The sequence below is a fragment of the Moschus berezovskii genome, chromosome 16, assembly GCF_049115385.1.
Source record: "Moschus berezovskii isolate FMDL1 chromosome 16, NW_MosBer_1.0, whole genome shotgun sequence".
Lineage (NCBI taxonomy): Eukaryota > Metazoa > Chordata > Mammalia > Artiodactyla > Moschidae > Moschus > Moschus berezovskii.
Genome location: NC_142475.1, coordinates 76727111 through 76751272, shown reverse-complemented (window position 1 = coordinate 76751272; position 24162 = coordinate 76727111). Strand labels below are relative to the sequence as shown.

At 45.8% G+C, this 24162-nt stretch overlaps 1 protein-coding gene across 4 annotated transcripts in view; it reads left to right on the top strand.

The window, feature by feature from the left end:
- Nucleotides 1-19878, top strand: part of LYN (LYN proto-oncogene, Src family tyrosine kinase) — a 111285-nt gene extending 91407 nt beyond the window's left edge. For all 4 annotated transcript variants that reach the window (XM_055431658.2, XM_055431660.2, XM_055431659.2 and 1 more), the window contains exons 11-13: nt 12500-12653; nt 15143-15274; nt 18465-19878. In XM_055431658.2, coding sequence (XP_055287633.1) covers nt 12500-12653; nt 15143-15274; nt 18465-18667 — 489 coding nt within the window. In that variant the 3' untranslated portion in view covers nt 18668-19878. The remainder of the gene's footprint in view (nt 1-12499; nt 12654-15142; nt 15275-18464) is intronic.
- The last annotated feature ends 4284 nt before the right edge of the window (nt 19879-24162 follow it).

Below are 24162 nucleotides of genomic sequence, written 5' to 3'. Positions count from 1 at the left end.
AGAGTCAGTCCTTGGACCGCCTCTTTCTCTAGATTCACCTCCTGAGTGATCTCATTGAGAGCACTGTGTACTTTCCTCAGTTCAGTTCAGTTCAGTCGCTCAGTCGTGTCTGACTCTTTGCGACCCCATGAATCACAGCACGCCAGGCCTCCCTGTCCATCACCAACTCCCGGAGTTCACTCAAACTCACCTCCATCGAGTCGGTGATGCCATCCAGCCATCTCATTCTCTGTCGTCCCCTTCTCCTCCCGCCCTCAATCCCTCCCAGCATCAGAGTCTTTTCCAGTGAGTCAACTCGTCACATGAGGTGGCCAAAGTATTGGAGCTTCAGCTTTAGCATCAGTCCTTCCAATGAACACCCAGGATTGATCTCCTTTAGGATGGACTGGTTGGATCTCCTTGCAGTCCAAGGGACTCTCAAGAGTCTTCTCCAGCACCACAGTTCAAAAGCATCAATTCTTCGGCAATCAGCTTTCTTCACAGTCCAACTCTCACATCCATACAGGACCACTGGAAAGGGCTGACATAACCAGTCACCACCAACTGGGTAGCTAAACCATCGGGAGTTTTTATCTTCTCACAACTTGGGAAGCCACCCTACATCAGTTCGCCAGCGGGGCTGCGCTCACCCCAGAGGCTCTAGTGGAGGATCCCCCTGCCCCCTGTGCCCCTGGTGGCCCCTAGTGGCCCGGCTGCGGCAGCGTCACTTTTCTTCACAGGCTTTCTCCTCTCCCTGTCTCTCCACGTGTCTTCTCTTAAAACAATGCTGCTCACTGGTTTAGTTGTTCAGTTGCTAAGGCACGTCCCACTCTTTGCAACGCCATGGCCTGCAGCACTCCAGGCCTCCCTGTCCTTCACTGTCTCCTGGAGTTTGCTCAGATTCACGTCCATTGAATCAGTGATGCCATCCAACCAGCTCATCATCTGTTGCCCCCTTCTCCTGGCCTCAGTTTTGGTTTAGAGCCTACCCTAAATGCAGGATGCTTCCCTGGTGGCTCAGACGGTAAAGAACCTGCCTACAACACAGGACACCTGGGTTTGATCCCTGGGCTGGGAAGATCCCCTGGAGGAGGGTATGGCTACCCACTCCATTATTCTTGCCTGGAGAATTCTATGGACAGAGGACCCTGTCAGGCAACAGTCCAGGGGGTTGCAGGAGAGTCAGACATGACTGAAGCAACTTAGCAGGCACGCACTATTTCTTTATTGTCAGTTGTGTTTTTTAGTATAGATGAAATCATACATCTTTTCCTATTTTTATTCTTTGCTTGCAGTTTATTTTTCTGGGAATTCTTTCTTTAAGCTTTTCAACCAATTTCTTTTTGTTATTAGTTCATCATTATCCATCCTTTCTAATTATTCTTTTCATTGCATATTAGCTTTGTACCATATGTGCTGTCTTATATGTATTGAACTGAATATTACAGTTTTTCATTTTATTAAAAACTCTCCAGGGACTTCCCTTGTGGTTCAGTGGCTGGGGCCTCATGCTCCCAGTGCAGGGGGTCCGGGTTTGATCTTTAATCAGGAAAGTATATCCCACATGCTGCAGCTAAGACCCAACACAGCCAAATAAATAAATATAAACTAAACCTTTTTTTAGTTTTAACTCTCCATCAATATGTGTGTACCTATTAAAGTATAATATTCTATTCCTGTAACTGTATCATGATTTCCTTACCATTCCTTGGTTTATGTTTGGGGAATCTCCACTTTTCCATTAATATAGGTAACAAAACCTTTCTTTACTTACTGCACCTCTTTCCTTATGCCCCAGTTGCCAGATAATAAGATCAGAGTAGGAATGTTTTCGAGTCACTTGACAGTTTTAGTTTTCTTTGAGCAGATTTGCGCATTTGCATCCTGCGACTTGTCCCTCTGCTGGAGGTGTGTGGGGCAAACCCCGTCAGGCCACATTCCTCCTTAGAGGCAACATTGATCCGGCTATCACACTTCTTCTCTCCTGCAAAAGCGTGGGCAGAAGAACCCGTGGCTTTTCTCTCATGCCTCCATCCTTGGGATAAGTTGAGAACATTTGGCTTCCTTCTTCTCCTTCCGAGGTGATGAGCACGGTTCATTAGCCGCAGGTCGGAGCAGGTTGTCTTGATAACAGGAGCAGCAGTGAAATTGATGCAGCAGAGGGGACAGTAAGCAAAGGAGATTTCTGATCTTACTGTTGGTTACTCACTGCCCTTTCTTGGGGGTGCAGAGTGGGGAGTCCCTGACCTGACTGGGAGGAGGCGATCATCGACAGGCCATCCCTTTTCAGCCTCAGGCAGCTGATACCAGGGAGCCCATCAGTGTACACGGAGTCCAGCTCCAGATCCTCCCCGGGGTGGTGGCAGCCGCTCAGCAGGGGAGGCAGTGTGCACGAGGCTGCACTTGGGCACCTGTGGGCAGCGTTCTGCCCACTGCCCCATGGAGATCAGCCCTACTCTCTATTCACCAGTACGACCAGATCTGGATGTGGGACTTAAATTATTATTAACAGCGCGTGCTCAGTCGCTTCAGTCATATGCGACTCTTTATGACCCATCCTACCTCGCAGATGGTAGCCTGCCAGGCTCCTGTACCCATGGAATTCTCCAGGCAAGAATACTGGAGTGGATTGCCTTGCCCTTCTCCAGGGATTATTAACAGTAGTAGTAATAATTTTTTGTGTGGTTTAAATAGTAAATTTTACGTTATGTACATTTTCCCAAGGTAAAAAAAATTGCTTAAAAAAAAGGAAATCACTACTATTTGCTATGATCCCATTTCATCTTTTTTTTTTTTTTTTACCATTTTAACTTTTTGTTTTATACTGGAGTATAGCCAATTAACAATATTGTGATAGTTTCAGGTGGACAGCAGAGGGACTCAGCCGTACATATATGTTATCCATTCTCCCCCAAACTCCCCTACCATCCAGGCTGCCACACAGCACTGAGCAGAGATCCATGTGCTATACAGTAGGGAGTATTAATGTTACGAATCGTTAATCTCCATCTTGTATTGAGTGGTCTTGCATTCTCCTTTTCAGTCTCATCTGGACTCTCAGGTGATGCTATTCTTACAGCATTTCATAGAGTGGAAAAGTTGAGATTTTGAGAAGAAACTTGCCCGTTTTGTTTAAAACCCAAGATGACTCATTTTAAGTCTCTGACCCAAAGTCACAACCGTCTGACTGTCTTCTGAGGCGTCGTTGGTCTACTGCCTGCTGATCCCTGGTTGTGTATTCACATCACGGCCGGGTCTATTTGAGGTTAGATTGAGGAGTGGCCTGGGGAGGAAGTGGTATGGGAGGAGCCCTGACCACTGCCCAGTGTGACTTGGTCCCCCCAGGTGTGCATGGGCGTCCCTGGCCAGGGTGCCACCACAAGCTGCAGAATGCACTGCGCAGTGGTGCGCGATGGGTGTGGCCCACTCTGCTGCATCCAGCAGACTCTCCACCTTCTGTTCCTGCTTTCCTACAGCTGGAAGCTCCCTGTTTTATGTTTCAACTGTGATAAAATACACATAACGTAAAGTTTACCATTTCATCCACTATTAAACGCACAGTTCAGTGGCATCCGGTTGGCAGTGGCTTTCCCACTGCTGTGTGGACATCACAGCCATCTGTCTCCAGAACCCTTTTCACATTGCAGAGCTAAAACTGTGTACCCAAGAAGCGTTGACTCCGCTTCTCCCTCCCGCCAGCCCTCGGCAACCATCATTCTCCTTCCTGTGTCTGTGAATTTGGTCCTCTGAGTACCTTGCATGAGTGGAATCATTCAGTATTGGCCCTTCTTAATTATTTATGGCTTATTTATTTCTCTTAGCTTACTGTCCTCAGGGTTTATCCATGTTGTAGTCTGTGTTAGAACTCCATTCCTTCTTATGGATGAATCATACCTAGTCCATTGTTTGTATAGACTGCAATTTGTTTTTTTTCTTTAATTTCATCCACTGATGGACACTTGAGTTGTTTCTACCTTTTGGCTATTGTGAATAATGCTCCTATGATCAGGGGTGCATCTGTCCAAGATTGTGCAAATATTAACTGTCTACTTTTGGTTCTTCGTGCTTTGTACCCAGTAGTGGAATTGATGGATTGTGAAGTACTCTTGCCTGGAAAATCCCATGGATGGAGGAGCCTGGTAGGCTGCAGTCCGTGGGGTCGCTAAGGGTCGGACACGACTGAGCAACTTTACTTTCACTTTTCACTTTCACACATTGGAGAAGGAAATGGCAACCCACTCCAGTGTTCTTGCCTGGAGAATCCCAGGGACAGGGGAGGCTGGTAGGCTTCCGTCTATGGGGTCACACAGAGTCGGACACGACTGAAGTGACTTAGCAGCAGCAGCAGCAGCAGTAATCCTATGTTGAACTTTTTGAGGAACACTCATTCTGGTTTCCACAGTGCCTGTACCATTCTACATTCCCATCAGCAATAGCTAATTTCTCCACTTCCTCAACACAGTTTCTGTTTGTTGTTATTGTTTGGCTGTTTTTATAACAACCATCCTAATAGATGTTAGCTGGTCCCATAAGTTTTTGCAAGAGAAAATCTATGAGAATTAGTTGACAATTGGTTCTTTCTTTTCTGCTAATGAAGGTAAATATCTTTGATGGAAACTTACTGATTTAAGTATGATTATTTTGTGATGTTTTCTGTGTGGAAATTGTATCTTCCTGAGGCTTTGAGGGTCCTTATATGCTTTTGGATTGATTTTTTTTTTTTTTAATTTGACTAAACTGGGTATTCACTGTGGCATGAAGATTCTCTAGTTACAATGCACGGGCTGTCTAGTTGTGGCATATGGGCTCAGTTGCGCCTTAACATGTGTGATATTAGTTCCCTGACTAGGGATCAAACCCCTATCTCCTTCATTGGAAAACAAATTCTTAACTGCTGGATCACCAGGGAAGTCCCTGAACTGATTAATTTTTGATCTATCAGAGAACCTCACCAGCCCTAAGTTTGTATGTATCAAACTCTGCCCTCATCTTTCAGCTATGAAGATATTACAGACTGCACACTTTAATGTGGCCACTTGTTAAATGATCTAGTTATTATTTCTCCTTACTCTCCTTTCCCCTGATGTCAGCTTGCAAGAATTCTACTGTTTGTAGCCCTTTTAAAAGGAAATAGCTAGTACAGATACATAATTAAGGGCACAGTGGGTAGGACCAGCCAGCCTTGGATTCAAATCCAAGTCTGTCTAGGAAAAAAAATCTTACTTCTCCAAGACTCAGCTTTCTCATCTTTACTAGGAATATTGGCTACTTCATAGGCTTGTTTTCGGGATTATAAATGCCTGGCAAGGTACCTGGGCAGAGTAAGCAGCCAATACATAGTAGCTGTCATCATCACCATTATCATCATCCCCGTCACTATCCCCACCATCCTCATCATCATCACCATCATCATCAAAGCCATAGTTTCCATTATTTCTTGGAAGTTTTGCTGGAAAAAGAGGAATAAATAGGAATATTTTAATAACTCAGTAAAGCTAAAACATAATTTCTAAGAAATGTGATGCTCAAACATAGCAAGGAATGAGCTCTCTAAGCCATCCCTTCCTTCATCCAAATTATGGATTAAAGAGTGCAGGGATCCAGTATGGAGGCTCAGTGAATATTGATAGAAAAGTACATCTATACGAAGTATCACCTGCCACAAAGCAAATGCTGTACCATTTGGAGTACCAAGGAAATGTGTTCTTACTTAATTCTTTTTGAAAACTGTTTCTCTACATTTTATTTTCCTTTTGTCATGAAATGGTCTTTTCAGATCCATTTAGGATTGACCCCAGGGTGATGGAGAGAACCCTTCAGAGAGGCTTGAGAGGCTTTTACCCTTTGGCTCGGTTCCAGCTTATTAATAGTAACACTATTATTATTTTGTAATCTCCCTAGGGTTTTTGCAAGTGATTAATTATTTGAATTCTATTTTTCCCAAGTGTAGGAAGAAAGTATGTATCTAAAGAGTAAGGCAAACCATGCCTCCTGGAACAGGTGCCACAACAGCATGCCACAAGAAAACCAAAGTTTAGTCTTTCCTGCTTTCTGGCAGGTCTCTTGCTCTTTCTCTCTCACTGCTCATCTAAGTGACAAATGTTTTCCAATTGGCCAATTCGAAGACAGGCTGGGTTTTCACTTCCAGTTTTCTTTCGGGCTGGAATTTCCTGGGGCAGATTTTAGCTTTGCTTGAGAAATCACATCAAGTCCGTTGATTAGGTTCCTTTACTCCATCCGCTCTGTCTCATGTGGGCTCTGCTCATTAAAATTTTACAAATCACTCATTGAGCAAGATAGCCTGCTACTCGCCCATTTCTCAGAACAGCGGCTTCCCGGTATTTGGGGTCAGAGCCTACTCTCTGGTCCTGTCTGGGAAGCTGATTGGCAGTTGCCCAATATTCACCCTTTTCCTTCTCACAGCATGTTGAAAGGCCTCCCTGGAGGACAGCCATGAGGCTGAGGGTCTACTTATTTAGCACTAAGATGAGATTGGGGCTTCCCTGATGGCTCAGTGGTACAGAATCCGCCTGCAATGCAGGAGACCCAGGGTCAATCCCCAGGTTGGGAAGATCCCCTGGAGAAGGAAATGGCTACCTGCTGCAGTAGTCTTGCCTAGAGAATCCCATGTACAGAGGAACCTGACAGGCTACAGGTTGCCTGCTGCTGCTGCTGCTGCTTTTAAGTCACTCCAGTCATGTCTGACTCTCTGCAACCCCATAGATGGCAGCCCACCAGGCTCCCCTGTCGCTGGGATTCTCCAGGCAGGAACACTGAAGTGGGTTGCCATATCCTTCTCCAGTGCATGAAAGTGAAAAGTGAAAGAGAAGTCGCTCAGTTGTGTCTGACTCTTAGCGACCCCATGGACTGCAGCCTACCAGGCTCCTCCATCCATGGGATTTTGCAGGCAAGAGTGCTGGAGTGGGGTGCCATTGCCTTCTCTGAGGCTACAGTCCATGGGGTCTCAAAGAGTTGGACAGGACTGAAGCGACTGAGCATGCACGCATGCACGATGAGAGTGACCTCTAACTCAGGAAGCATCATTTTTAATGTCTTCTCGGTGCCTGGAACTTTTGCTGGGTACCAGATGCCGGGGAAATGTTGCCAGAAGCTGCTGGGCTGCTGGGTTACTGCTCAGGTGGGGGTCCCAGTGGTTCACTTCCAAGTGGTTCCTTTCTGTCTTCTTGGGACAGTTTACACGCGCGCGCGCGCACACACACACACACACACACTTGCACACAGAAACATTAAAGAGAGAAAATGTCACCATATATTTCCACTGAAGGTGGAAAAAGAGGAACTAGACATGTGCGCCTGCCACGCTGTTTGACCTCAGGAAATGGCCAGCCCGTGTGACTGTGAATCAAGGTAGCTTTAAACCAAGAGTCCAGACACATCACCAACCTTGTCTCCTTGTATGATTATTCTCATTTTAAGTCATCGGGGAGCTTTTTTACTTCAAATTTCCACTCGCTTCACACACAGACACTCTAATACAGAGTTGGAAATTAGCCCATGGAGAAAGAGACATTTTTAGTTCTTCTTTAGTGTTGGCAGGTGGTTCAGAAAGTCAGGGTTTTCTCATGTTTGCACATCACTAAGCCTGATGCCGGCATGATGCTGACGTGGCTCAAGAGGTAGAGAATCCCCTCCGACTATTTAAAGCTGAGAGGTTAAATCAATTTTCTAAGCCCTGTCAATAACAGCCTGACCCCAGAACCTTGATGTGCAGGAGGAGGTTCCAGTTTCCCTGCCTCTGAGCTGTGAGCCTGGTGTTCTCCTCCCTAAGTTACAAAAGAAACAGGAGCTCAGGACACACGTCCTGAGCTGCCCACCATCTGGGCCTTTGGCCCCTGTTTGGCACCCTCGCCTCCCCGCCTGGGCTCTTTCCTGCCAGCTGCGCTCATCTTGCTCCTTGCTTCTCCTCAGGTGAGTTGTGTGGGGACCTCCTTTTCCCCAGCATTAGGAGAACAAACGTCCATCCATTCATGAGGCTGAGACTGAGCTTTCGTTCCAGTCTATCTAGAGCTTTAAATCCTGAGACAGCTGAAGTTGAAAAGCACTGGGTCTAATGCAATGCTTCTTCAAGTTCAGTGTGCAGACAAAGAGCTTGTTAAATCCAGGTTCTTATTGAATAAATCAGGATCAGAGTCAAGCTCCGGGGAAGTGACAAGGGCCAAGGTGGTTCTGCACCTGGACTGCACATCACAACCAGCCAGGGAGGCCTCATTCTTAGGGATGCAGGTTTAGGAGGTTTAGGGTGAGACCTGGGTTAGCATAAGATGCCCAGGGACACAGCCAGCCAGAGTTAAGAAATATGGTCATAAGGGTTAACACTTAATTTAACCACTAAATGAGCAGAAGGGAAATTAAAGTCACTTCCAAACCATTGCACTAACCTGTGGCATGACTCTAGGAAAATAATTTCCTTTCAGCCTTGTTGAATTTTCCAAAAGGAAAGATAGTTATTGCTTCTTTCACAATATATAGGGCTATTTGAATGAAAGAATATTTTCCTGCTTAATTTTAGCCTGGTTATTTTCATTCTGACAGAGTGTTAACCTCATCCAAGCCAAGAATATATCATCATCCATCTTATTTGCCGCTTTTGAGTCATAGGAAAAAATGGACTTTATACCTTCTTTGCTTAATTTAGCTTCTAGACCAAGAATTCAAAATGGGGCAAGATTGCCCCCACAGGAGTCAGAATTCATTTGTGGGGGATGAGGAAAGCTTAGATATTTCTGTGGCCCTCCACAGCTCAGACCTACTGGACAAAATCCTATTTCTTTATATTTAATTTTGTGGTTGTTGTTGTTCAGTTGCTAAATCATGTCCAACTCTTTGTGAACTGCAGCATGCCAGGCTCCCCTGTCCTCCACTATCTCCCAGAGTTTACTCAAACTTATGTCCATTGAGTCCGTAATGCCATCCAACCAGCTCATCCTGTGTCACTCCATTCTCCTCTTGCCCTCCAATTTTTCTCCTTAGAGGGTGATAATGAAAAAGGTTGAGAAGCACTGTTCCAGACAAAGACAACCCATGCCTGTCCAAGCTTTCATGTCTTTCCTGCCCTCTACCTGGGGAGGGTTTGTGTTAGCGCTTCTGAGCTGTGAAATTTGGGCTTAAGAACAATGAATTCTAAGAGGAAACATCAAAAGCATTCTTTCTTCTTCTCAGCAAAATAGTTTCCTCTTGATGAAAAATTTGAGTTCCAGAAGCATCTAGTTGTGAGCTCTCTTGCTGATGGGACATTCTGGGATGGGACCTGGAGGCTGACTCTCCTGGGTGTCAGTCCTGGCTCTCTCCCTCCCTCTATGACTTCTAGGAGGTTCCTGTGCCTCTCTAAGTCTCATTCACATGTGTACAGTGGAAATAAAACTTTCCTGATAGATTTGTGTTTCAGATGAAATGTGAAGTAGGTTTAATGGCGGTAAAACAGTGTCTGGTGCATAAAAAGTGCTCCTTTAGTGCTGGGAGAAGTGGTGGTTATTACTGTCCCTCTCTATATCTATCTACCTGTCAATCAGCCACCTTATTATTATCATCGTCATCCATGTAAAATACCTCTGGGTGCAAAGGAACCTCGTGAATCAGATTTGTCCTCATCAGACCTGAGTAACTCCACCTAACTCCTTCACACTTCACCCTTCCCAAGCTGGTGGGATTAACAGATACATGCTGTGTGCATGCATGGCATGCATAGTAAGTCACTTCAGTCATGTCCAACTCTTCAAGACCCTATGGACTGTAGCCCACCAGGCTCCTCTCTCCATGGGATTCTCCAGGCAAGAATACTGGAGTGGGTTGCCATGCCCTCCTCCAGGGAATCTTCCCGACCCAGGGATCAAACCTTCCTCTCCCCATTTCATACATTGCAGGCAGATTTTGTACCCACTGAGCCACCTGGGAAGCCCCAGATGCATGCTGGTGCTGCTGCTGCTAAGTCGCTTCAGTCGTGTCTGACTCTGTGCGACCTCATAGACGGCAGCCCACCAGGCTCCTCCGTCCCTTGGATTCTCCAGGCAAGAACACTGGAGTGGGTTGCCATTTCCTTCCACTAAGTCTGACTCTTTGTGATCCCATGGACTGGAGCTCTCCAGGCCCCTCTGTCCTTGGGATTCCCCAGGCAAGATTCTGGAGTGGGTTCAGTTCAGTTCAGTTCAGTTCAGTCGCTCAGTCGTGTCCAACTCTCCGCCACCCCATGAATCACAGCACACCTGGCCTCCCTGTCCATCACCAAATCCCGGAGTTCACTCAAACTCATGTCCACAGAGTCGGTGATGCCATGGGTTACTATATATAAAATAGATAAACACCAAGGACCTGCTGGAGAGTGCTGGAGACTATATTCAGTATCTTGTAATAACCTATAATGGAAAAGAATCTGAAAAAGAATGCACATGTATTGGGTTGGCCTTTAAAAAGTTCATTCAGGTTTTTCCATAAGATCGTATGAAAAACCGGGATGAACTTTTTGGCCAACCCAATATATAAGTATAACTGAGTCATTTTGTAGTACATTGTGACTGAAACATTGTAAATGATTTATAATTTAATTAAAAAGAAAGTGGGAGGTGAGCATCCCCCCTCTCCTTGGGTCCTGGAGGATGGCTGAGCCTGGGGGTGATGTATTTATGCAACAGCTCTTTCTTCCATGCTGACAACTGCTAGACTAAGTGGCCCAGAAGAGGTAGAACATATTCACGCAAGGAAAGTTGATCCTAGATTCCATTAGCCAGAGTGGTCTTTGATTTCTTCCTGGTGTTTCGTAATAGAGAAATAGAGCTGGATTTACTTAAGTCAAAGTAAATACAACAACCAAAAAAAAAAGATTAAGGTTTAAAAGAAAGAAACCCAGAAAGACCAATGCATACAGACCAGGGAAATAGTACATTTTATATAAAAAGAGAATTGTAGTCTTTTGTGACCTCAGAACAAGTCCTATCCAAAAGCTTTTGTTATGCTCTCATATCCATTGTTTATTCCACTTGGCGAATGCTATTGTTTTGAATCTTCGTCTCGGTGAGCGCCATTATTATTATTTGTAATATGAGCTCCTTAATGAACCCTGAAATGAAAAAAAAAGCCAGAATAAGTTGGACTTGCTGCAAGTCTGTTGTTATTTCAGAGAATCATGTTTTTAAAAACTGCATTCAGGTTTGTATAAATGCCGAACTCAGTGAGTGTGTAAGAAGAGCCTTACCAACAAGTTCTCAGGACGCTTTTCATGAGCTGAGCATTCAGATCCGTCACTGAGAATGAAGAGACATGAGTCCTTGGTGCCCCAGGTTAGAGATTCAGCCTGTGTCCCCTGGGATCCTCTGAGTGGTGGGTCCATCCTGGCGGCGTGTCCGGCAAGGGTCCCTGATGCAGTGTGCAGCTTGCGTTGGAATCACAGCAGACCTCGGCTCTTCCTGGTTCCCAGTGCAGTCATTGGAGTCTGTAGTCCCAGTCTGTAGTCGCTGGAGTCAGGAGAAGTGTCACATGTAGTAAGGAGCTAAGCCTTCGCTGAGCCGCAGCACCTGCCTGAACTGGCCTTTGATGAATGATAAGGAGGATGCTGTTGAGGATGAAGTTAGGGGGGAGTCAGGTCCCCCACCCTGAGGTGCCTGGAATTCAAGGTAGAATCTGCAGAATACACTCATTCCTCTGTGAAGTAATTCTAATTAGTTTTCCCTCTAACTGCTCACCAGACACAGCTACTTGGTCCTTCCCTTCCTCCTGCCCTCCCTTCCTTCATGTATCCCTCTCTCCTTCCTTCCTTTCCCTCCCTCCATCCCCCCCTTCCTCCCTTCCTTTCTTCCTTCTTGATTCTTATCTTAATAATTTGGTAATGTGTTCCTAAATAACCCTATTTTAATTCCTTAACCCAATTTTCCAGTAAGTGATGCGTAGCAATTTCACCTCCCCTGTTTTATCTTTGGTTCATTGCTTCTCTCCTGCCATCCATCAGCTTTGTGTCTGGGTGACTCTTTCTGCTCATCCTGGAGGGACTGTGCAGAGAGAGCTTGGAGCCAGGGCCCTGTGGGCAGTTGACTAACTGAACAGCAGGGATGTGGTAACAGGGACACCAGTAAACCCAGCTCTGTTTCTCTATTTCGCAACAGCAGGAAGAAATTAGAGACTACTTTGGCTAATGGAATCTAGGATCAACTTTTCTTGCATGAATGTGTGGTGACAGAGACAGCCTGCTCTTGGGTCTGTAACCTCCCCCAGCTCTGTTTTCTCTTCTGAAAAGCTGGGACAATGACGTCCTTGTATCTACAAAGTCTTCGAAAGGGTCTTCACACATTCAGAAAGGTTGAGACAACTTAAATAATCATGTTGAGAGTGATTGTCCTCATTGGAGATTTGGAGGAGCAATTATTTTAGAAAGGACTCAAGGGGGTGATTGTAATTTACCCACTGTTTGAAAGACTTGAACCATCAGAATATCATACGAGAACTCAGAAGCTTTCTGATTTTCCTTTCTGGGCCTAAGTGGAGCGTCTAAAGGAGAGCCTTGTTCTGTTTCCAGATTGCCGAGGGGATGGCGTACATCGAGAGGAAGAACTACATCCACAGGGACCTACGAGCCGCTAACGTGCTGGTTTCCGAGTCTCTCATGTGCAAAATCGCAGACTTTGGTCTTGCTCGAGTGATTGAAGATAACGAGTACACAGCCAGAGAAGGTGTGTTCCCAGAGCCGTCTTTAGGTGTTTGGTTATTGTTCAGTTTTTGCCTATTTTTAACAAAGCAATTACAATCAGTTCAGTTCAGTTGCTCAGTCGTGTCCGACTCTTTGCGACCCCATGAATCACAGCACGCCAGGCCTCCCTGTCCATCACCAACTTCCGGAGTTCACTCCGACTCATGTCCATTGAGTCGGTGATGCCATCCAGCCATCTCATCCTCTGTCGTCCCCTTCTCCTGCCCCCAACCCCTCCCAGCATCAGGGTCTTTTCCACTGAGTCAAATCTTCACATGAGGTGGCCAAAGTATTGGAGTTTCAGCTTCAGCATCAGTCCTTCCAGTGAACACCCAGGACTGATCTCCTTTAGGATGGACTGGTTGGATCTCCTTGCAGTCCGAGGGACTCTCAAGAGTCTTCTCCAACACCACAGTTCAAAAGCATCAATTCTTCAGCAGTCAGCTTTCTTCACAGTCCAACTCTCACATCCATACATGACCACTGGAAAAACCATAGCGCTGACTAGACAGACCTTTGTTGGTAAAGTAATGTCTCTGCTTTTCTGTATGCTGTCTAGATTGGTTATAACTTTCCTTCCAAGGAGTAAGCATCTTTTAATTTCATGGCTGCAATCACCATCTTCAGTGATTTTGGAGCCCCCAAAAATAAAGTCAGCCACTGTTTCCACTGTTTCCCCATCTATAGGCATCATTAAAAAAAAAAAAGAATTCATTTGGCACAGTATTCAAAATGTACCATAGCTGCAGTTTGTGGTGTATTCTAATAATTGTTTTTTTTTAAATGACTCTCTCAGTTATCTCTATATGATGTTTTTATAAAATTTACAAATGCTGTCATTTGAATTTCAGCTAAGCAAGGCAAAACAAGAAGATGCTAGGCAGAATCATAATTCTTTGTTCATATTACATGTCAGAGATTTCACCCAATGAGGTACACTGCTTCACTGTAGAAAAAATATTTGTAACAGTAATTCCATACTATATTATTCAAGGCTGTATTCTGGTCTTTTAACTGTCAGGTTGCCCAAACATTTCATCTGGGTTTCTCCTTTGCATCTTATGGAAAAACCCGAACGAACCTTCCGGCCAACCCAATACAAATTAAAACATGGAAGTTATCACACACACACACAGAAGTAAATGTAACACTACAAAGACACACTCCTTTATTTCCCCACGTTGCATGTTATACATGGAAACCAAAGAACACCTGGAGCAGCGAAAATCCCCGAGCCCTTGGCCTGCTGCTCCGAGGCCGGCCCGCCTGGCACCGCACTGGCCTTTCCTGTTAAAGACTGTTCTGTGCTGCTTGTGATCTGAGGATTCCAACAGTCTCATTCCTGAAAGTTTAGTGACTTGTTTTTTGGGCTTTTTTTGCAGTGCTTTCTCTTCTGACAGAGTCAAGCACTTCCTTGACATTCCTAAGACTTGTTAAATAAGGATTAATTTAACAACATGTGTGTTATTTCTGGAAAGTGCCCACAGAATTCATAGACGTGACAAACAGACTGAAAACATTGTTTTGATTTGCGAAACATCTCTTGTATTTGTCATGCTTAAGGTGGCTCTCCTGCCTCAAGTTTCGGTTCTTTTTGGTGGACTATAATTCATCTTTGGCCTTAATCACCTTCAGCAAAATGGCAGCTCAAGGAAAACAGTTTGAGAAGTAGGTAAAAGGAAAAAACCTAATGCTGAGAAAGATTGAGGGGAGGAGGAGAAGGGAGTGACAAAGGAGGAGATGGTGAGATAGCATCACCTATTCAAATGGACATGAGTTTGAGCAAACTCTGGGAGGTAGTGAAGGCCAGGGAAGCCTGGTGTGCTGCAGTCTATGGAGTCGCAGATAGTCAGACACAACTGAGTGACCGAGCGACAACAGCAGGAATCTAAAAGGTAGTGAGCTTTGCAGTGAGGCAGCTGCTGTTCTAAGTGCTGTTCATACATTATCTCACTTATCTCCACAGTAACCCTGTGTGATAAGTAGTCTATTGTTTCCGTCTTGTATATGAGGAAAAAGGAGAGGTTCAGAAGCTTCTGAAGCCATATAGTAAGTGGGAGAGCCAGGATTCAGACCCAGGAGATCGATTTATTACATTGGTTTTGTAGAATTTGACAAGCTTCTATGTGTGTGTGTGCTCAATAGCTTCAGTCATGTCTGACTCTTTGTGATCCCACCGACTATCGCCTCCTAGACTCCTCTATCCATGGGATTTCCCAGGCAAAAATACTGGAGTGGGTTGCCATTTCCTTCTCCAGGGGATCTTCTCGACCCAGGGATTGAACCTGGGTCTTCTGCATTGACAGGTGGGTTCTTTATCGCTGAGCCACCTGGGATATGCATGTGTTCCCTATTCAAAATAAATCATCAAAACTTTCTCCCTCAAAGAAGGAAAGTGTGAGAGTCACACGCCTGTGACTTTTTTGTTTCAGCTCAGAGACCCAAGTAAAGCCCCTGTGTCTTCTCCCCTAGGTGCTAAGTTCCCCATTAAGTGGACAGCTCCAGAAGCAATCAACTTCGGATGTTTCACCATCAAGTCTGACGTGTGGTCCTTTGGAATTCTCCTGTATGAAATTGTCACCTATGGGAAAATTCCCTATCCAGGTACTGCTTACTTACCTATTTCCATTTGTGGGATATATATGAGAAAAAAAGCCTAGTGGTATGAGATATTAAAAAGATGAACAAATATCCAGAGGAAAGACAAGGGTGTGAGAACTTTGACTGTCTTTAGCGGAAGGTGTTCTAAGACATGCTTAGACACTTCTGCGCCTTCTTGTCTGAGTGTATATCTTTCGCTCTACTAATGAATTCCACCACTAACAGCCTAGAATGTGCCTGGCGCAGTCACAGATACTGCTGAAGCAACATGGTTGGAGGACTAGACATGGGGCTCCTCCCAAACCTCGCACCAGATGGTGGAGGAAACGGACATAGAAATGATGCTGTATGATTCTTTCTTGGTCAATTCTGAAACAGAGATTTGTATAATGTACTTCAGAGTCTCTGCTACTTCAAGAGACAACCACCTCTCTCTGACAACAAATGATTCTTCAGATCCTCAACTTACTGGCTTTGGGGACTTCATTCAGTATTTCCAGATTCCTAACATCTTCCCATCCAGATTCTGCCAGCCCTCCCTTTTCCAGGAACATGCAAGCAGAGGGATTTTTCCCAAAGCCTTCTCATTCTTGTTAATGTTGGGCTTTTCACAAAATCAATGGATAGGGCCAGTTTAAAAGTAAATCTTTAAGGTTTAAATCATTCCCTCATTAAAAAATCTGAGGGTGCTAAACATTCCCGAGTTGCGGGATAGAGCCGTCCCAGCTCCTCCCTTGAGAGCTATAGTTGAGTATTGATCACAATCATTTATAATAGTCACTGATGATAAGGACCATATGTAGGATGGGAAGCATGCTGTTGGGGGGGGGTGTGATGGTTTAGGAATTGGGGTAGGGGGATGGGTTGCAGGTTCTAAATGCGATCCAGTACCAGCAGGGATTCAGTGACTTGACAGAGAGCCCCAGGGGCTGTCAGGGACTGGGTGTCCCAAGGGGAAACAACCAGAGCACAGGGTCCCGAGCATGGGCAGGAGGTGTGGGGATGACGTGGAGTGGATGTGAGCCTCAGCGGCCGCCCAGGGACTTCACCTCTGACTTTGCAAGAGACGGGAGGCTTTGGGGCAGAACAGTGATGTGGCCTCCAGGCTCCTAGTCACCTTTGCTGCTGTTGGGCCTGGAGGGCTGGTGGGAGGGGGAAGCCTTTGGGTGGGGCCTACACAGTGGGCTGATGGTCCCGTGAAACCCTCTGGTGCCAAATTTCATATTCTGACGGCTGCTCTGCTCTAGACACCAAAGTCAATGAATAAAACCACCGCAAAATGGGGACGGTATTTCTGAATCAGCCCAGATATAACCTATAGAGAAAGATTATATACTTTGCCTATATATGACACCTGATCAATAAACATACAGCCTCACAAGTATTGTGTGGTAGGTACTGTACGCTCCACAGTGATGTGTGGACGAGGCTCTGGGGCTCGGAGAAGGAGACTCTGGCCCAAAGCCGCATCACTGGCTCCCACGGAACCCTGACCACCTCGCTCTCACCTGCTGGACTTATCAGCACCATTCATTTCCAGAACGTCTTCATCTTCCCAAATTGATACTGTACCCATTAGATACTCCCCGACCCGCCCGCCCCCCCCAGCCCTGTTGTTGTTGATGTTTTTGTTCTTTATTCACTCAGTTCTGTCCAACTCTTTGCGACTCCATGGACTGTAGCCCGCCAGGCTCCTCTGTCCATGGGCTCCTCCAGGCAAGAATACTGGAGTGGGTTGCCTTTCCCTTCTCCAGGGGATCTTCCCGACCGAGGCATCAAACCCAGGTCTCCTATATCGCAGGCGGATTCTTTACCACTGAGCCACCAGGGAAGCCTGCTAAAATGGCTGAATGAGCATGTTTTATTATCCCATTTTAATGATGGAGAAAAATATTATTAAAGTGACATTTTCCCCCCCCTTAAAGCTCTTCTCAGTGTCAAAGATGGACAGTTCGGTGTCTGAGCTAACCTAAGACACGTGATTATAGTAAAAGCCATCCTCCACAGTCAGCAATCCTGCAGAGCCCAGCAGGAATAGTGGGTGCCCTGGGCTTCCCAGGTGGAGCTAGTGGTAAAGAACCCATCTGCCAACGCAGGAGATGTTTAAGAGACACAGGATGGATCCCTAAGTCAGGAAGATCCCGTGGAGAAGGAAATGGCAACCCACTCCAGTATTCTGGAGAATCCCATGGACAGAGGAGCCTGGCGGGCTACAGTCCATGGAGTTACGAAGAGTCGGACACAATTGAAGTGACATAGCACGCAGGCACTCTGGTTCCCTCGCTGGAGCCCACTGAGCTCTGCCTCTTCTTGTCCTGAGGACAATTTGAGGAGTGGAAATGAAACAGTTGGTCTAGCTCACTTAAGGATCCTGACTTCTTTAAGTAAACTTGCAATGAAAAAGCTGACTTTGAAAAAGTATTGGGAGATGATGGGTAAGAAAATGATTTTTTTTTTAATTACCGGTAGAAGCTGGGGGAGAAAATAGTGCAAAAGACAGTGAGATGAAATGTTAGAATTGGGCTTGTTTATTCCCCAGGTCTGTCAGGTCCAACATCCTTTTGTCGTTAAAGAGAACTCACTCTGTCTTCTGCTTATCACGTTCACTGGTTTTTACTTTGGCAGCTGAATGCTGCCTAGATCCTCTTTGTACTAACTGCCTTTATATGATTACGTTGCTTACAGAAATGTCCTTAGCCCCTCTACCAGTTTTGAGAGCTGCTGTAACAAAATACCACAAACTGAATCGCCCATACAACAGAAATGTATTTTCTCACAGTTCTTCAGGCCGGGAGTCCAAGATCAAGGTGTTGACAGGATTGCGTTCTCCAAGGCTCATCCTTGGCCCTTGAGACAACATCTCCTTTTGTCTTCTCTCTGGCTTTTCCCTGCATCTCCATGTTCTAATCTCCTCTTCTTATAAAGACACCAGTCAGATGGGGCTTAGGGCCACCCTAAAGGTTTGGTCACCTCTTTACAGGCCTTATGTCTAAATGCAGTCCCATTCTGAGGTCCTGAGGACTAGGGTCTTCAGTATAGGAATTTCCAGGATAGCAGGGACTGTGGGGACACAGTTCAGCCCACAGCATCCTCCGACACTCGCTTCAACCAGGGCTGAAGGAGGTGGGTGCCACTGCATCACATGACCCTCAGTCAGGCTTCTAAAGAGTACCTGTGGGTTTTTCGCCTCCAGGGAGAACTAACGCGGACGTGATGACCGCCCTGTCGCAGGGCTACAGGATGCCCCGCATGGAGAACTGCCCGGATGAGCTCTACGACATCATGAAGATGTGCTGGAAGGAAAAGGCAGAGGAGAGGCCGACGTTCGACTATCTACAGAGCGTGCTGGACGACTTTTACACGGCCACCGAGGGCCAGTACCAGCAGCAGCCTTAGCGCCGGGGACTCGAGCCATGCATGGGACCGCCGCCTCCCTGCAAAGGGAAAAAACAACAATCCCCGGTCACTAGTTATTTCCTGGGCTGGCTTTGCCAGCTGTCCTTGCTTCCTTCACACCAGGCTAAAACTCAGGAAGGACTTCTTCCATGGGAAAGGATTCTCCTCTCAAGAGCGATATGCCCACCAGCCTGCACCCAGCGGGCACACTGGGTCTGCGAGTCCAACACCTGGACATGGGTTTCTGAGAAGAAAGAACCTATCCCACCAAAGTGCACCCACATCGGCCTCTTGTTTACAAGGGGGCATGTGACACAGAGGTTCGGAGGCCATTTCGGTAAATCGCAGACAGGAGCACAACTGAAATGACCAGATGTCTTCATGACACTTCCTTGTATGTTCTCTATGCTTGAGCTTGTTAAAAAAAAAAAAAAAATCTACTAATCCCACCTGTTAGATTTTACAGGTGAAGTCAGATGCTTCCATGTCCTTCCCAGATTTCTGTGACCTCCCACCCCCTGAAATCTGGACTGGTCAGCACTTTCTTCCGTGGAGATCACTCAGAACCCCAGCTGGGCAGAGGAATCTCTTTCCTTGAAAGTGTCATCAGCAAGCAGGCAGGGCCACCGTTTTAAGCGACGCAGACTACCCAGCCACCCAGGTTTGCCCAGCTCCCCTGGAAGGGAGCTTCAGGAACTATTCTGCCAATAGAAGGAATGTTTTTTAACAGTCCATCTTTTCAATTCCACAATGTCCTCTATCCAGACTTCTTTGGACCTTGTAGTTTGGACGAACAAGATGATTCTAATCTCTGCAAAACCTTCTAGGGCCTTACAAAACATCAGAGCTTTCTTTACTGCTTCACATGATTCTAAACATTATTTTATTGATCAAGTATTCATTTTAGTTGTACTCTAGAAAGTAAAAATGCATATTCGGGGGCTATTTTTGTGATTCAGCAATCTTTTCTAAATTGTGTGTGGTCTGTGTGAGTCTATTTATATGAGGCTATGCTGGAATCTAAATGAGTGACGAGGCTTTACTGAGTCACTGCAGCAATTCGACAGAGCTTTTGTTTGTTAAATTTTGCTACTGTAAGCTTGAATGGAAAATGCTATATCATGTCACATTTCACCTATGCTGTTTGTGTATATACCTAATATTTCTATTTTTGATCTTATTTTAATACACCTGGGCCAGTAACCTCTCAAGTTCTTTACTGGTGTTTAACATTTCCAGCTGTCGCCAATATAATACTGGGTACCGGTTGGTGGGGGAGTGGGGGTTGGGAGGTGATTCCATTGGTTACATCTTTTGAAAAATGTGTACAAGTTCTGCCTCCACCCTTTGAGTGTTTTCAGATTGGAGAACTGAGGAGTTGGTGGCCTGGACACCCATCATCCCTGTCGGGGGCCCAACAGGATTTGTTTTCAAATAGGCTTAGTAAAGTACATGCGTGCGTGCTCAGTAGCTCAGTCCTATCTGACTCTGCAACCCCATGGACTGTAGCCCACTAGGCTCCTCTGTCCATGGGATTCTCCAGGCAGGAATACTGGACTGGGTTGCTGTTTCCTCCTGCAGGGGATCTTCCCAACCCAGGGATCAAAGCCGCATCTCCTGCGTCTCCTGCTTGGGCAGATGGATTCTTTACCACTGAGCCAGCAGGGAAGCCGGGCTTATCTATCAAGCTCCATTACAGTTTCACTTTGTATGTGTTGTAGGTGTTGGGTGCCTGGAGAAAAGGACGAAATATTCTGCTTCCCCTTAAATTTTAACTTTCTTTCCCATATAATCTTTTTTAAAGGTCCATTCTAAAGTATTCTAAAATTCTCAACTCACAAGAGCCACCTTCACAAAGGCGAACTATCATCGCCATCTGATGTCTGCACAGCTGGTGGCCTGACTCACCACGCTGCATTTTGTTTCATACACACACCTGTTCACACTCCATTTCAGAAGCTCACACATGACCCAGCATCAAGAGAGAGTATAAGGAATCCCCAAAGCAAAACAACATTTCTGCTGCTGCTGCTAAGTCGCTTCAGTCATGTCCTACTCTGTGCGACCCCATAGACGGCAGTCCACCAGGCTCCCCCATCCCTGGGATTCTCCGGGCAAGAACACTGGAGTGGGTTGCCACTTCCTTCTCCAGTACGTGAAAGTGAAAAGTGAAAGTGAAGTCGCTCAGTTGTGTCCAACTCTTTGCAACCCCATGGACTGCATCCCACCAGGCTCCTCCGTCCATGGGATATTCCAGGCAAGAGTGCTGGAGTGGGGTGCCAGTGCCTTCTCCGAAACATCTCTAGGAAATTACTAAATTCACCTTCACCTTGTTTTTTTCCATTCTGCTTCCTCTGGCAGTCTTACATTCCACTGTCCCCCACCCACCACCCCGCCCCCAGGTCAAGTCTGAACTCCTTTGCCTTCAGCATCTCTGCTGTCACCTGGGCTTCCTCGCTTGTTCTCAACCGGCGTCCAACTAGGTGGCTCCCAACAGACAACACGCGCTGTTAGGGTTCCTGACTGGCAGAACCAGGGGCGGGGCAGGTACTTGTTTAATCTCAGGGTCCACAGAGACATGCAAGCTGGTTACATCCCAGGTCATTATTGAGAATTTGAGAAACAGAATGCCCACCCCACTCCCATCCCCAAGATCCTGACTCTGTGGTTCCGCACTGGGTGGGGGAGATATGGGGCTGTCAGTGAACTTAAAAGCTTCCCGGGAATCTAAGGTGAGTACAGTGCATGCCCAGGTTCCAGAGCCAGCCCCAGCTTTGACCTGTATTGCAAAGTGATCTGCTCAAAAGAAGACCTTCTCTTTCCCTAGACGGCTTGCCTTCCTACAGGTGGCTGTAGGCGTAGAGAAGGAAGAAGGAGGAGGAAGTGTGGCTTTTTCCTTTCTTAGGAACAGGAAGCTCGCTGAACCTAAAGTAGAGCTCGTAGCCCTGACATGTGTCCCTGGGAGGAGGGGACACTTGGTGCTTCCATAGGCCCTCCAGAAGGCTTCTCGGGGTGCTGTCAGAATCCCACCGGTAAAGCATGTCTGGGTCTGCTTTTCGGGGACACAGTACACCACAGAAGCATACACACTACACCCAGGAGCATAGAAGAGGGTCGATTAGAGGAGGGGCCATATCTGTTTGCTTACACAATGTGACAGATCAAGGGCGCTGAAGTTAAATGTTAGCTCATTTCTCATGTTGCCTGTGCTAAAGGCTTTCCTTTTGCTCAAATTACATCCAAGGAAGTTGTGGCTAAAAGGAAGCGAAGCACCAGCATCTAATAAATTCAACTGAATTAAGACAACTGCTCATCCTATGGGTCAGCCCCCACCCTTCTGATTTTAAGCCGCGTCCCATGCCCGCTTAATTCTTCTCAGACCTCCTCTCACCTCCCACCTTCCCCATTTGGTACCTGCATTTCTGCCTCTGCTGGTTGAATGAGACATCAGCTCTCTGTCTCTACACTTTGACTACGTGAAGTTTTCTGATGAACTGGGGCTGCCTTGCCTTTCTTCCTGATGGCGATAATGACTATAGATACACAAAGATACCCAGACACCCACCATTCTCTCCATTCTGTGCTTTGGCACTTTAAGAAAAAGATCACCTTGAACTCATACAGTCACTCTGGAATACCTGGACGCTAGGATTGCTGATTCACAGCTGAGAAATCAGTTGGATTCAGGGCCACAAAAGGATTAGAGTGGTTTCTCTTCATATTTTCTTGCAAAATAAAACAAGTGAAATTCCTTTACAGCAGCATCTTCGTGACTTGGCTAGATGTTCTAAGCAGGCAAAGGAACTACTTACAAGATGCCCCACTTGAAGTCCAGACAGATGTGAGAGAAAATTTCTTCTAACAATTATTTGAGGAGAAAAGTCATGCAAGTATTTAACTCACCATTCACTCTTTTTAAAAAGACAACTTAAGGAAACTACGCTTTTGAATGAATTGCTTTGATAACATTTGTTCTCCATTTCATGACATTGAGGTTGTATTAAACTGATGAAAATTTATCCCAGAAAGTCCTAATCTGAGAGATGTGTAAGAGGGAAGCCTTCCAGTTTAATTTCCTGTATTCTTATGAATCTAAATACTTGGAGTAGGAGCAAGTGCCAAAAATGTCACAGGGTCCCCAAGATGGTCACCAAGTGATCTCGAATATTTCCCTTAAATCTGGAAATGATAGGGGCAGGCTTGGGCCTCCATCTCTAGACCACTGATAAGATTTTTCAGATATAATCTGGATTGGTCATTGTGCCCTGTTAATACAGAACTTCTAGAATCAAAGGTGGCTTTATTTACAGCATTGAAAGTCAATACCATGTCACAAAACAAAACAATACGTGAATTTTTTAAATTACACTTTATGCTGGGGCTCAGACAAGTTCTTAAGCCCTCATCTGCTAACCTCAGGGTCAGATGTGTTTCTGATTTAAGGTGCTTTTTTGTTTTTGTTTTTATTTGAAAGGCTAATACAATAAATATACTATTTGGTGGATTTCTCTCAGTGAACACTGGAGAAGAAACCACTAAACAAATAAAACATTTCTGTAGGAAAAATGCCTGAGTTCATAAGAAGTGGAGTGAATATAGCCTATACATAGCTTCAGATCAGTTTTACCACCAAATGAGTTCTTTAAAAATGCTGCTTTGGGGTATTTTGGACTTCCAGGGCTAAGGCGATGGACCACAGAGCTTGAAGAGTTTGTGAGATCTTTTAGTGTTAGTGAAGTGTCCAGTTCAAACTGACCAACATGGGGGTTGTGGCTACTCAAAACTTATTTTATGCAGCTATGTTGCAAGATGCAAAATATTTATGCATCTCTTTGAAACAACACATGTGTGTGTATTAATTGCTCAGTCATGTCCAACCCTTTGTGGCCCCATGAACTGTAGCCCACCAGCCTCCTCTGTGCATGGAATTCTCAGGCAAGAATACTGTAGTGTATTGCCGTTTCCTCCTCCAAGGGGTTTTCCCAACCCAGGGATTGAACCCCGGTCTCCTATATTGGCAGGTGGATTCTTTACTGTCTGAGCCACCAGGGAAGCCCTGAAGCAACGTAGTCATTAAAATACTCTCTGATCAAATGCACTTTAGGGAGGCCTGGGACTTCGAGGTTCAAGTGGGAAGAAATGTCTAGTGGTTTTAGTGACCACAGAGATGCCAGTGAACTGTCTTTGCTGAAATAGATAAAGGGCACAGCAGCGGTCAAAGACCACAAACAAAAGGAGATGCTCTTTCACAAAAGACCACAAGGAGGCGTTCCGTTCAATTCTGCTCACTGCTGCTGCTGCTGCTTTAAGTCGCTTCAGTCGTGTCCGACTCTGTGTGACCCCATAGACGGAAACCCACCAGGCTCCCCCGTCCCTGGGATTCTCCAGGCAAGAACACTGGAGTGGGTTGCCATTTCCTTCTCCAATGTGTGAAAGTGAAGTCGCTCAGTCGCGTCCTACTCTTAGAGACCCTATGGACTGCAGCCTACCAGGCT